At 36.3% G+C, this 14,188-nt stretch overlaps 1 protein-coding gene across 1 annotated transcript in view; it reads left to right on the top strand.

The window, feature by feature from the left end:
* The window catches only part of ADGRG6 (adhesion G protein-coupled receptor G6), a 114,395-nt gene extending 100,773 nt beyond the window's left edge, over positions 1-13,622 (top strand). Inside the window, exons 21-25 of the mRNA XM_018078311.2 lie at positions 306-420; positions 1,481-1,764; positions 5,677-5,778; positions 7,973-8,125; positions 12,367-13,622. Coding sequence (XP_017933800.2) covers positions 306-420; positions 1,481-1,764; positions 5,677-5,778; positions 7,973-8,125; positions 12,367-12,545 — 833 coding nt within the window. The 3' untranslated portion in view covers positions 12,546-13,622. The remainder of the gene's footprint in view (positions 1-305; positions 421-1,480; positions 1,765-5,676; positions 5,779-7,972; positions 8,126-12,366) is intronic.
* Positions 13,623-14,188: the final 566 nt, after the last annotated feature.

The raw sequence follows: 14,188 nt of genomic DNA, 5'->3' as shown, positions 1-14,188 counted from the left end.
TTGGAAATTTAACTTTGGGTAATTAAGGGAGATTGTGTTATTTTCATTTCCGTATCACATACTAAAATAATGGTTTTTGCCTCACGGAAGGTTACGAGGTGTATTCATTAATGCCCATTAAGTGCTTTGGAAGTTCTGTATATTTGTACTGTTTGAAAAATTGTTTTCTTCTACCTTCTCAGTGCAGTTTTTTCAGGATACTCTGTACTAAAGCAATAGGGATGGAGACATCAATAATTCAGCTTAGCATGGTGAATGTAAAGGCTTAGGAAATTTGAAAGTTCCCAAGTTTTCTTGTGTTACAGGTTTGCCAGCTCTGGTGATAGCAATTGTTTTAGCAAGTGCTAATACAAGTGCAAGTCATGTTTATGGCAAGGAATTATATGGCAAAGATGCTAACGGGCAAGGAGGAGATGACTTGTGAGTATTTCTTTTGATCTCTTAAAATTGAGCATTTATAGTTTGGAAAAAAAATTAGCATCAGTCAGGTTGCTTTGGAAAAGTCAAAGATGCATTAAACAAGCAAAATGGGCAAAATTGTCTTCTAAGTTATTTGACTCTGAAATGTGAAGAAGGCCGTAAGAAAAAGTGGAGGGAAATCTGTATTACCCAATGCCAGGTACAAACACTCCTCTGGCAGAAGAAAGATTTATAGGTGTTGTCAGGAAAATAAAATAAATAAAATAAAATTTAGTTTATTTTAAATGAAAGCTGTATTTTCTAGGTAAGAGCAAAGGAAGAAGTAGTATAAAAATAGTTTCCTTTTTAAGTAAGCTAGTCTTTTGCCAATGTAGTTCGATAGTCTTCTTTCTCCTCTTGATGTCCAGCTAATAATCTCCAGATGCCAAAATTTTTATATGAGTGCTCTGTTCCTTGCCTGGCAAAGCTGCATCATGATAAATAAAAATGTCATTTTATATGTCTATTATAGTATCATCCTAAACATTCAGGCCATTTGCTGCTAGAGGTATAAGCTAGATATCTCATATGGCTGGCTCTCAAATGGCTACCTCAAAAGTCCTACTGCTTCTCCAGTCATGTACAAGTTCTCCTTTAGCTCCAGTGGCAGAAAGTTGAAATTTCAACACTGAAGATCCAAGTTTGCCCATTCTGTTACTAAAACATACTATGCTTCACACAGATGACAGCCGTGAAGCTGCTTGTACTGTTTAAACTTTTCACGATAGGATTGCAGTTCCCACAGCTTGTATCTGAGGTTGGATTTCCTTTATAATTGGTTTTGACAAAATTGTGGTACAATCCTTAGATTTCCAAGGTGATAGTACTCTGAGCCATAGTCACTTAAGACACCTCTGGACTTCATTCTATTTCCAAACAGAAAATGGACAAAGGTTTCATTTTCAAGCGTAGTTCTGCATCAGTGGAATCAGAAATAGGCTGCTTTTCCTTGTAGTCATGTGAATAATTGGAGGATAGTTTGCATTAACCAAAAATGATCATTTTTTGTATTTTTTTACAGCTGCTGGATCAAGAATGAAATTGTCTTCTATGTGACTTGTGCTGGCTACTTTGGAATCATGTTTCTAATGAATATTGCCATGTTTATTGTGGTGATGGTGCAAATCTGTGGGAGGAATGGGAAAAGAACTAATCGGAGCCTGAAGGAAGAGATCCTGAGGAACCTCCGTAGCGTGGTCAGCCTGACCTTCCTGCTGGGCATGACATGGGGCTTTGCCTTTTTTGCCTGGGGTCCCTTGACTCTCCCTTTCCTGTACCTCTTCTCAATTTTCAATTCTTTGCAAGGTAAGCTGAATTTTTGTTCTGTAAATGAATAATATTTGAGCTATTGCTGTTTTGGGGCATACTATGCCCAGTAATTTGACTGGGAACTCATGTTCAGTCTCTAGGTTTTCCATTGATACAAAACCATCATTGATTTATTTCCCTTATGTGGAATAATGATCCCAACTACATGTGGATTGAATATGTTTCATAAATTAGTTGACATTTCAAGGTCTTTTCCATAAAATGCACTATATTATAAATAGAGCTATTCCTGACTAACAGTCTGAAGCGTTCACTGTTGAGATAGATGCTGTGTCGCCTTCAACAATTCTTTTCAAATATAGGAAGCCTTCTTCCCTACTTTATTCCTGTGGGGAATCTGTAAAGCTCACAACTATTTTATTAAGGCGTGAAAAGCTCATAAAACAAAGTTCAGTCCTCTTTTCCTGTTTCAGTGTGTAGAGATAGCACAGACTTATGGGATATTCTTTGGTTAAGAAAAATCCAGTGACTGTTTTAGTCAGATTATTTTCCTTTCCTTTAATCAAGTTTTGAATATTTTAATTTTCCAGCATAGTTTGTCTTTCTGAAAAATGTTGTGAACTGTACTCAAATGGCTATAAATTACAGAATTATATAGCTGACATTTAGAAAAAATTTCAGCTCAGAGCTAAAATTTGTGTATGTATCAAATGTTATAAGATTCTCAACCAACTCTTACCCTACCCACTAATAAAGAACTATTGAAAGCATAAGGAAGAGAGAAACCCAAGAAGATTATTGGAAGGGCATGTGTTATACCATACACATATTGATATAAAAAATTCATTTGCCTGAAAAAAAGCCAAAACAAAAAGAAACTCAAGAATGTCATTGAAGGAACACGTGTTGCAACACAAATATTAAGATAAAAATTAAATTTTCTTAGGGTTAGCAAAATATCTTCTCTTTATGGAAAAAGTACTTAATGTTATCCTGTGTGGATTTTACCTGATACAGTTGAGATGTATTTATTGTGCTAAAAGATTTATTGTACTTTCATGGAAAGAGAGTAATGTTTTGGGCTTTTGTTTGGGTCAGTTTTAACCTAAAATTCTGGGCAAAATGGCAAAAATGGTTTATTGTTCTTACTGAAGCCTTTTTTTTCCAAAGGACAGATTCTGATATTCCCCTAGCAGCATAATGAAGTATTTGCTGCATTGTGTCTGTGTGAGAAATTCAGAAAGGCCTAGAGAGATTAGAAGTATGGGAAGAACATGAAAAAAGATTTAAATTCTGAAAAGCATGCCAAGGATCAAATTAAACAAGTTTTCTGTAACCAGAATTTCCAGTGCAATCAATTAAGCTTGTATGTGCAGAGTGCACACAAAGTTGACCACCACTGTTTAAGTCTCTGTGGGGTAACAGCACTATTTAATGGCAAATGAGTATTTGGAAGGCACCTAAGTCAGAAGATGAAAGTGAAAAAGCTGAGGGGTAAATGCAAAAAGAAGAGTGATGAGCTTTTCTTGGATTGTGGCAGCAATAGTGACACAGTATATGCTCGGGCATGTCACATCAAGCCCAGGAAGATAACAATCTCCTATATGAAAGTACTTATTACTGTGAAAGAGTTAGGCAAAGCTAAAGAAAAAAGAGGTATGTTTAAAATCACATAGAAGTGGTGCAGTGTTCATGTACCAGTAAGGGGGTGGAATGGAACAAACTAAAAATTGGGATTTGTGTCAGGAGGCATTTCCTAGCAGCCAAAAAGCAGTTCAGTATGGCAAATTTTTCAGCAGTATTAGCATGAGCTTAATTATCGAGACCTTGGTAAATACGTTTATTTAATAAATACGTTTATTATTATTCTCTCTCAAGTTTTTGAAAGCTACATGAGTATTTTAAGCTATACCAGCAGCCTCCATCAGCAGTTTTCTGTGCACTGGCAGTGAAAAAGCAAATTGCAGCAACTGCTGGTGTTACTGTACTTTGCTATTTCATCTACATAGGAAATTATTTTTCTCTCCTTGAGGCACAGAGTAAAAAATCTGGGAACATTTCTTTTTTGGCTGCTCATTTTATATATATGCCTGGGCAAGCCAAATACTTTCAAGTCAGAGCCAAGCTACAGCCAAGCCTAGGGTCTGATTTGTCTCTGGGAAACAAAACCAAAGCTGTACTACTAAAAGCACATTGTAAACTTAATGAATAATAAAATACAGAGAAAAAAATTCTGGAGACCAAGCCCAGACAGGGCAAAGGCAAAGTACTTAATGCAGTACATTTGTTTTGCATTACTACAGAATATGCATTTTCTTTTTTAACAATTCAGAATGTTCCAAACATTTACTGCGATTTAATAAAGCATCAATTTACAAAGTTTGTAGCTGTGCAGAAGCCCTAAGAGGAACTGCATGTCTCTAAGACTGTAAGACTGTAAGAACTGCTAATGATTGCATTGGAATTGCTCATGTGTTTTAAACAAATCACACAAAAATATTTCACTAAATGCAAACACAGTAACCATACTTCGAGAGAGGTTACATATGAGATGCATCAAGGTATGTTTGCCTTTTTTAAATTGTGTTTTTCCTTTTTTTTCCCCATCAGCTCTTGAAAAAATTTGGGAAAAACGTGTTTCATGACACAACCCTTACCTAAAGTTAAGTGATCTCAGAGGTCTCATCCTGGCCTGAATGGCTATAAGCAAATACAAATCCAGTTCAATGACATGCATTAGTGGAAAATTAGACCTCAGCAATTTGGAGGAGAGAAGATAATTTGAGTCTCTAGAGCATTATTATCCAAGCTATACCCTGCCATTTTGTTCTACCAACTTAAACACAGTACTCATTAGTATATGGAACCATTCATGATAATCATAAAGGAATGGTATTAGAGGAAGCCACTTGACCATGTTTGCCCACCTTATGTAGCATTTATTGATGTTTAATATATAATCATGAGGGATTTGGCAGTAGCATTTTGCCATCAGGTGTTCAGCCTCAGGTTGGCTCTCTCCCAGAGAATACGAGTAAAACAAGAATAGGCTAAGCTGGAGAACAACGAAAGATTCCACAGACAGAGCCTGCCTGGGAAAAACCAGGAGCACATAAGATTTCCTGCTACTATATTTAGCTCCAAAGTGTATCTGTAGAATGATGAAACTGTACCATATGTCTTAAGACCTACTTAATGAGTACTCACAGGATGCTTATCTCCTGTCTTGAAAATCAAAATTTAACAATTGCTTGAGAAAGATCAACTCTGCAAAAACATTCTTAAACACTTTTACTGCAATTGCATGCACAAATCAGTTCATTTTCTTTGGAAGTTTGTAGTTGGACACCTGATTAATACTTGTGAACATATTCTTAACATTTTCATAATCTTTTCAAGTACATACATGTGATGCACGTAAATCCAAGTGTGCTTTTTTAGGACACCCATTAATGCCATTTGCAAGACTTCTGGTTTTTAAAAGAATGCAGCCCACAGATCAGTAGGTATGGAACAGAAGGAGATAAATTATCTCCTTGCTAATATCACAGTGTCTGTATTTACTTTGCAGTCTGTCTCTTGCAGTCTTGTTGGTTGCAAAATAGTCATTTGGTTCAAAGAAAAAACCTTTTAATCATTTTCCTCTAAGCCAAAAAAAAAATAAAACTAAAAGGTCAGCACTGAGCTGAATCTATATCAACAGTGCCAATAAAATGGGTCCTATTCTCTGTATTCTGATATCCCAAACACCCATATAGCAACTAGAGGATGGGAAAATTTTTAGTTAATTTCCATACCTCTTAAATGAGGCATAGATGACAATAACAAAATCTTAAGATTGTTTTTTCTTTGCTTGTACTTCATAGACTTTTGATCATAGACTTTAGTTAATCTGTTTATCTGTTTATAAATACATGCTTCATTTGGTGTTTGTTTGCTTTTTTAAAGGTTTGTTTATATTTGTATTCCATTGTGCTATGAAAGAAAATGTGCAGAAACAATGGAGGAGACATCTCTGTTGTGGCAGATTCCGACTGGCAGACAATTCAGGTAAAAACAGTTCACAGCTCCCGTCCTTAGGTGCTGCAGTTGTCTTTAAAAGTCCAGGTAAACAACTTGTTAGTTACTTTTAATATAATAAAAGGTAAGCCAGACATGTGGAAAAATATATTAATCACAGACTGTCACTTCAGTACTAACAGTGCCAAGGCACTTTTCAGATATCACTTCATAAAAACTCTCAAGTCTCTCAGTTTTCCACTGAAAGCAGCTGGTAAATTTTGTACTGCTATAAGCATGGTTTTGGAAGGCCCTTTGGGCCATGCAAAAAAAAAAATAAGGATCCAGAGATTCAAACTGTCATTCAAAATCCATTTTACTCATTTTCTCCTGCATTAAAGTATGTTGACTGAATTGTGTGAACTGCTAGGCTGATGTAGGAGCAACTCTTAAAAGGCGTGTAGAAATATTCTGTCTTCTTTTGCTTTTATCTTTGTCTTTTTAAACTGTCTGTCCTTCGCCATTTAATTCAGAAAGACCATTAGACACTCAGAAATATAGAAAATTCCTTAAGCAGAAGCCTGATTAGGTTCCATGGCTGAAGCTCAACTTTATCTGCTACAGTCAGGGAGCAAGGAGAGCAGTTGGTTTGGACACGTGAAAGTAACACTTGGGCCACTGCATTGGTAGTTTCCTGCACCTTTGACCATCTTGGATGGCATTAGGTTACTGTGTTCAGGCAACTGGATTTTGCTTTGCTGCCTGATGTGGTGATTTGGACCATATAATTCTTTCTCATATGATTCCTGCTCAATGACCAGTGTTCAAATCTAGAGTTGATGTAAGGTGGCATAAGCTCATAGCCCATTACGGTAAGCCAGTCTGTCCTGGGTAATAACAGTTCTCCAAATACCCTTGTGTCCTTTCTTTTTCTCTTGGCGTACAGGGCTTGTTTCACAGTTTAAAGTAACTGCTTTGGTATCAAGACTTTTGCTTGTCCTGCTCTGTTTTGTTTAGGGAATGTATTCTCATTGTACACTCTAAAACATACTTTCATTTTGTAGTAAGAAGATTTGATTCATTATTTCAAAGAGCTAATACAAATTGGGAAAATCATATTCATTCTGATCAGACATACAAATTGTTTCATACGTTCAGCTTCTGTGTAGTTTATGCTGTAACTCCTGAACTGAAAAACGCAGATGGATCAAACTATTTTTTTTTATACTGCTGTTGAGCAGCTTGTGCATATGATAGAAATAAAAACATGAAGGATTTGAATACTTCAGTGGTATAGTTAATGTGATGTCATTATGTCTGGCATTAACCAGTCAGTCTCTATGAACTGGTTTTAATCTGCACGAACCTGACACCGTTTTCAGGCAGAACAGTGAAATATAAGTCAAATATGAACTTGCATACATAAACCCTATAGCAATGATTTCAGATAAAGTGACCTAGGTGTCTTTGGTTTGGACTTCTTTTCCGTTTTGTGAATTTATTGAAATACAGTGAATAACAGCAAGGTGATTCAAATGTGAAACTTCCTGCACTTACCTGCAAGTATCTGATACAGAAGTAGTTAGATGCTTTTATTCTACTGATATTGGGACAGACTGTTGAGTTTTTCACTGGTAGTTTTCCTCACTCAGTTTATCAGTATTAGTTATTTAATTTGATTTTTTAAGTTGTTCCAGCATAAGAGCCTATTGTGTTAATGGTTTGGACAAAACTCTTAAAATGGGAATGACTGAATAAACAGTGTAAAATAATAGTGCACCAATATTCTAAACAATCAGCTGAGAATCTGCTAGTATGTAGTGTCTTCCTCAGCAGATCAAGCCCTCAGATGGTAAGATCACTGTAAATGATCCTATCCATCCCTTTAGATTTTGCTCTTCAGGTCATGAAAGTATGGTATCCTTATACTGCTACAGAGCTTCTCTGCTCTCTTGTAGCTTGGAAAGCTAGGCCTTATTTTCAGTTCTAATCTAACAAATCTAATCTAACAAATGATTGTTAGAGTGTTAGAGCCACCAATTTTAACTATTGTGGTAGAATAAATTAAGTTGGAATAATTTTGATTCTTAAGAACAAAAGAGGCTGCCTAACAGGAAAAGGATAGGCTGTTTGTTGTAAGCAATATTAAGAAATGCATCTGTTACCTGAAATAATCATAATTGAATAAATTAGGCATTTAGTATCTATGGTAGTTATTGATGTAAAACTTTTCAATCATTTTTAGACTGGAGCAAAACGGCAACCAATATTATAAAGAAGAGTTCTGATAATCTTGGGAAATCCTTATCCTCTAGTTCCATCGGCTCCAATTCAACCTACTTAACATCCAAATCAAAATCTACAACAAATACATATTGCAAACGAAACAGCCATACAGGTGAGTTCTTACACTGCGTGCAAGTGTGTCTGTGAATACATAGTTTCATGTTAAAGGTACAGTAGTTGTTTCTACCCAAAGGTCAATGTGAGAAAATTTCATCAATTTGTGTAGTGTATTTTTTAAATATATGTTACTTTATTAAGAATCATTATCTAACATGCAATACATATATATAGTTCTGACCTTGGTATGTTCCCATACTAAATAAAGCAGGTGTGATGAAAGCAAATCTTGCTTATTATCCTATTGTAAACACAGGGTAGCCAAAGCACAGAGAGATGACGTTCATCACCCAAGGTAACATGAAAGCTGGCAGCACAGCTGGAAATAGGAATCAAGTCTTCAGAGTCCAAGTCCACAGCTGATGCACATGGTTAAACTCCTTCCATCTAACTGTAAAACGTTTATGGGTAAAACGACAAATGGAGCCTACTTGGAAATGGATACAGTGTTCCTAGATTATGCATTGTCTTGGCCTTCTACAAATAGCATGCCATATCTACTGCTTATTTATTTAGATGTCGATGGTATATGTAATAAAAGGCATCATCTGTATTCCACTCATACCATGCAAATGTGCTCATTTTAAGAAGACTTTAAGGGAGCAAAGAAAGAGAGGAGCTGGAATGATTTGCAAGTTTGGTTATGTCTGAGATCATATTTCAGAAAATTACACATATAGTTCACTTTTTTTTTTGTTACTCTGTTTTGGTGAATTCCTGTTTTTGTCCTGTGTAAAGTCACATACATTATTACAGAATACTCTATTATAAACATAGTGGTAATAAAATCTGAGCACATATTTAACCCAAAGATGTGTTTACTTGCTTCAAAATTTTTATTAGAAACAATGTTTATATATGAAGTAGATGATTTTACTAGAATGAAAGTTATGTTGTTTCTTAAGTATAAATTGTTTTCATAAGTCTCCAGTGTCTCTCTTATGATGGCACACTCTCTTTTCTTGATACATGGCATAGTTTCCAAGAAATACCTTCCTTTTTTTTATTGATGATCATTGCCTGATTTGATTAGGCACACCATTTTTGTCTAGAAATCTCATTTTTTTAAGAATTAAATTGTTATTTTCCCAGTGACCAATATTCATTGCAAGAGGGATTGCACATCAGGTATTATAAGAGTTTAAAATTTTATGGGTTATAGAGAATGTCTGTGTATCTTAGAAATTCCCTGATAACACCTGAGCTTGCTCTCAGGACTGCTCTTCACAACTGTGCTGGGAGCACACAGCTGGTGCCTGCCTCCCTAGGCTGCCTGTCTTTGCTGCCATGTCAGTTTTGGTCTTCAGTGCACCCAGCTGCCCTGACCAAGCTGTCTTCATCTCTTCCCTATGGAAGGACACTTCTACCAGCAGTCTTCCACAAATAGCATCCTTAATATCCACTGATCACAGTGCTACTGTTGATTTAATAGTAGAGGACAGCCTTGTGTTCTGAAACCAGAGAATCCCCATTTGTACTCTTGGCAGATCAGTTTTTAGACTCTTGGTCTTGGGATTAATGATAAAAATATGCTTAAATGTTTTGTTGGACTCAGGACTATTTATCAGGCTGACAATTAAACTTAGGGCTGGAGTTTTTGCAGTGTGTTCTTAAAGCAAAACAAACTGTTCCAGATACGAAGTAGTAAGTTAAAAGAAACTTGCTCATATACCTTTTTCAAAAATTAGGAGCCTAATCCCATGCATAAATTGTTCCTAAAAGGGATTTTAGTTGGCAAGGTAATCAAAGTTTGTAATGTAAACGTTTATTGGGTATTAAGGGAATATGACTGTTTTATTTTTAAAATTTTAATGTGTTTTGCTTTGATCTCTAAAAATACACATCTTACTGTGATACTTCACAGGAATTTTTGCTAACATATACTAACATATCTTCTCATGTGTTAAAGTAATAAAAAATAATATTCATATTCTGATTTTTAATACAGCTGAACTTCTCAGTTTGATGACTTAGCTAAATTGTAGGCAAATAATGTAATAGCTACGTGTCTTGGCAAGTCTTGTTAATATGGTTATAATGTGCTCCCTGGAATTGACACAAGCATTCATGTGTTTGTGGTATAGATAATGTCTTCTAAGGCCCTTTCCTCATCAGTGGTGGAGCATTACAGGTAAAGTGAGAATTGCTTTTGTTGAATGCATGGTTGAAACAGGGTGGAGGGATGCTTCTTGCATGATGTCCTCATTGACACAAAGGATTTTGCTAATCAGAAACACTGCTTATTTCTCACTATTACATCTTGCTCCATTGATGCTGAATCAAAGGATAAGCATGCTTCACACTTCGGGTGTCTGCACTCTGCATGGGGCATGAAGCATTTGGAAGATACCATATTAGAAAACAGACCATGTCCTGACATTAGTGCTTGTGTAGAGTAGTCTGGGTAAAGGAAATTGTCCTGAAACACCCATACACAAAGCATACATTAAAAAGCAAAACCAATCTGATTGAGTTCCAGAAGATTTGTTAGTATTTATAAAAGTTATCACAGGAATTTTAAGATAATGTATTTCTATTTGGTCTGTGGCCATTATCGTATTAGCCTTTTTTCTTTTTATATCCAGTCACACCCAGAATAACTCTGAGTGACAAAATGTATGCGCCTGCAAGCCATCCTGTGAACTGCTGCTTGAATGCAGAATGCACCAACACAAATATTGGGTGGACCCTTATGGGTGGACGAAAGAGGTCACTTTGGCATCTTGTGCCCCAGCTGTCTACAAGCCTGAAACAAACTACTTGTAGATAGTACTTAAATACCCTATGCAACACTTCTATGAATGAGAAGTTAAGATTATGTCTGCAGAGAATTTGCTGATACAACTCCCATTTACTTCAGTGATACATGATTTTAACCCTGTATCTAGGTGTGAAGCCATAGGTTGGTAAATGCATACATTTGAAAGGCACAGAGTATCCAGAAATTTGCTATGGGACATGGAGTTACTCACTGCAATTCATGGACATTCTTGGGTGCTTTGAAAAAATCATCTCAATATTCCTGAACATGCCTGTTTCTGTTTTCATGAGTGAAACTGTTTTCATTTCTCAGTCTGCAAACCATTTCTCCTTTGCAGCACTTTATACTCTTTTATGGCTTGATATCATGACTTCTGCAGGGGCAAGTTACTGTTTATTTTTCAGTTAATTTATTCCTAAGAAAAAAGTTTTTATTGAATCATACTTGAAGTAATACGCTTAATTCTTAAATGATCCTTTAACAATGAATTTTTGACGGTGATTTCACCAAGGTCTTGTAAACAACCATCAAAAATGTAACCTGTAGAAAACATTGCTTCCCAGGGTACTCCACCTTACTGTCAGCTTGCAATGGTCCAAACCTTGCCTGGGTTAAGAGAATTAGTTCCAGCTTTATTCGCTACAGTGGAAGAGATAAGAAAGAAAGCTGGTTAATACAACATAACTTGAGAAAATGAGAGACAAGGTCTCTCCTCATTTCTCACTACATGAGCTCTACCTACTGACCATTCTCTGAACAGCACTTCTGTTAGCCACTGGAGCAGATTTCTCAGTCTGTCTGGGAATTGCCTTGCTCCTTTTTCTCATCAGCTTCACCCTTGGCTTATAGCTCATGGACTCTGAAGGAATGCCTGATTTTTGCATCTTTTTCTCCCCACAGTTGTTCAGTCTGTACCCTCCACATTATGGAAAAAAAAAAAGGTGATGCTAGACAAGCACAGGGTTTAGGCCAGTTTCAGCTCTTGTTGTCTGCTTTAAGATGCAAGACATTTTCTGCTACATTCTGCACAGATTATGTTATTTCTGTACATAGCTCAAAACCTCCACTGTTGAAATAATTAAATCTGTTTACTGTCATTTTCCACTACTGTATTACGTGGAGATGCTATTTATGGAGGCCACCCCTATTCCTGTGCTATCAAAAGGTAGCAAGATGCAAAGCATCAACAGTAAATTAATATATTAAAAAGTCATAGGAGTCAGTTACACTTTAGGCAAAAGGATAGGGGGATAATTTCAAGAAATACCTGAAAGGTCTGCCCACAAAACCAGTCATCTTAAAAGAATTTAGAAGAAGCAATGTCAAGCCAAAAAGTTCTTTGCTGGCTTTTAGGGCAGTAATTTCATTCAGCAGTAGTGGCAATTGAAGGCATATCTATATGGAAGTGACACATCTCTTAAACAGTGAGTTTGCGTAAGAGGCCCTAACTTCTTGTTGCTTTTTCCTCCTCCTAGAGAATGTTTTTCTTGACAAGCCATCTTCAAAATTTGCCCAAGAGGATGGAGAACAGACATCAATCATCCCCGTCCACCAGGTCATTGACAAGGTCAAAGGATATTGCAATCCTCACTCCGACAACTTCTATAAAAATATCATCATGTCTGACACATTTAGTCGTAGCACAAAGTTCTAACTGAGCTTATGATTTATTTTCTTTTTAATCAAAGGAAGTTAAAAAGTCTGCCTGGAATTGAGAATAGTGGATGTCATAGAATGTGACCTGTTTAGTTATTTTTTCCCCAGTTTATAATACTCTTCTGTTAACAGCTTCCACTTAAGGACCGATTTCTCTACCTTCTTACTGTTGTGGAAAAAGACAATTTTCCACCATGGTATTGAGCTGTTTTTTAAGTGTGTGCCAGCCAACGTGATACCTGGACAGCTAATTGTAATCCTGTGCAAATATTTTTTAAGGCTAAAGAGCCACAAGCCTAACTTTAAATTATATAGTCCAAAGAAAAACAAGTCATGACTCCTGGAGAAAATAGCAGACATCTCACGCAGTACAGGCAAGCTTTCATTGAACAGTTTACTGATGGTCTTTTTCAACTGGAAAATATGGATTTTCCCTATGACACTTGTTAGATTCTTGCTTCTTGACTGTCTAGTGCTGACTCTTCTTTATTCAGAAATGAGTAAAACCCTTACACCAGTTAGGGTTTTTAAACCATTTTTAACTAAATGGACTTAATAATGCAAAACAGTATATGCTGTAAATTCAGGCCATTTTTTGTCCATGTACAAAGAAACACAATTTACACAAAGTCATGTTTCAGCATTTATTGATTGGTATGTGTGAAATGCAGCATTTCCCATCACAAGTCTGTGTTTAATGTTCTTTTTCACAAAACAAAATTGAAGACATTCAACTATATAGAGATCTATAAATAAATACCTAGAACTCTCTCCACACATATTTTTGTAATAATGCACACTGTAAATATGACAGAGAAAACCACAGAGTGTACCACAGACATTCTAAAAACAATGGATGGTGCTAAAACTTAATCTTAAGTATTTAAATACAAGGTGAATTTTTTGTAAACCCATGAGTTCGTCAGTCTCTGTATTTCAGATATGCTGTATGTGTAGACACCTCCATCAGATGGCATTGCAACATTAGAATAACCTGGATACATTTACCAATAATAAACAAATAACATCTTTCCAGGCACCTAATGTTTCCAGGCATCCCTGTTGGATGACTTGCTGGAGGCACAGAGTTTAAACAGTCTTCAGGCAATATTAGGGAATTTACATTGCTACACTGTGTCCACAGTGACTGGGGGGGGGGGGGGGGGGGGGGGGGGGGGGGGATTGTATGTGCAGAGAATAGACAAGAGCATAAAATGCTTACTTGTTTAAACTTTATAAATATATGACATATTAGCATGTGGCCATGAGTGGCAAAAGGGCATCTCTCCTCATTAAGCATGTTTGATCCAATGACAGGCTTTATAAAAATTGTAGCTGCACACATTCCTGAAAGCATGCACTGAAACATCACAGGTATTTTCAAGTACTATTTTCAGAGGAGAGTGTCCCCTAATGGAAGTTTTCATTTTTAAAATTACTTTTTTTTAACCAAATTATTTTTAGCCAAATATTTAATTATTTGCATTCAGAAGGTGACCAGAAAGTTGTGCTGAGATTTTTCAGTTGCCAAGCAGGTGGATGCTCAGTGATTAGGGATATGGATTTGTGCTTTCTCTGCTCTTTGCACATGCTTTTGTGTGTAGAGATCGTTTAATGCTGTGACCGCACAAATGGCATATT

This window comes from Manacus vitellinus, unplaced genomic scaffold (genome assembly GCF_001715985.3).
Source record: "Manacus vitellinus isolate BGI_N305 unplaced genomic scaffold, ASM171598v3 scaffold_4_pilon, whole genome shotgun sequence".
Classification (NCBI taxonomy): Eukaryota; Metazoa; Chordata; class Aves; order Passeriformes; family Pipridae; genus Manacus; species Manacus vitellinus.
Note: the sequence above shows the minus strand (reverse complement) of the source record. Positions and strands in the feature narration are given on the sequence as shown.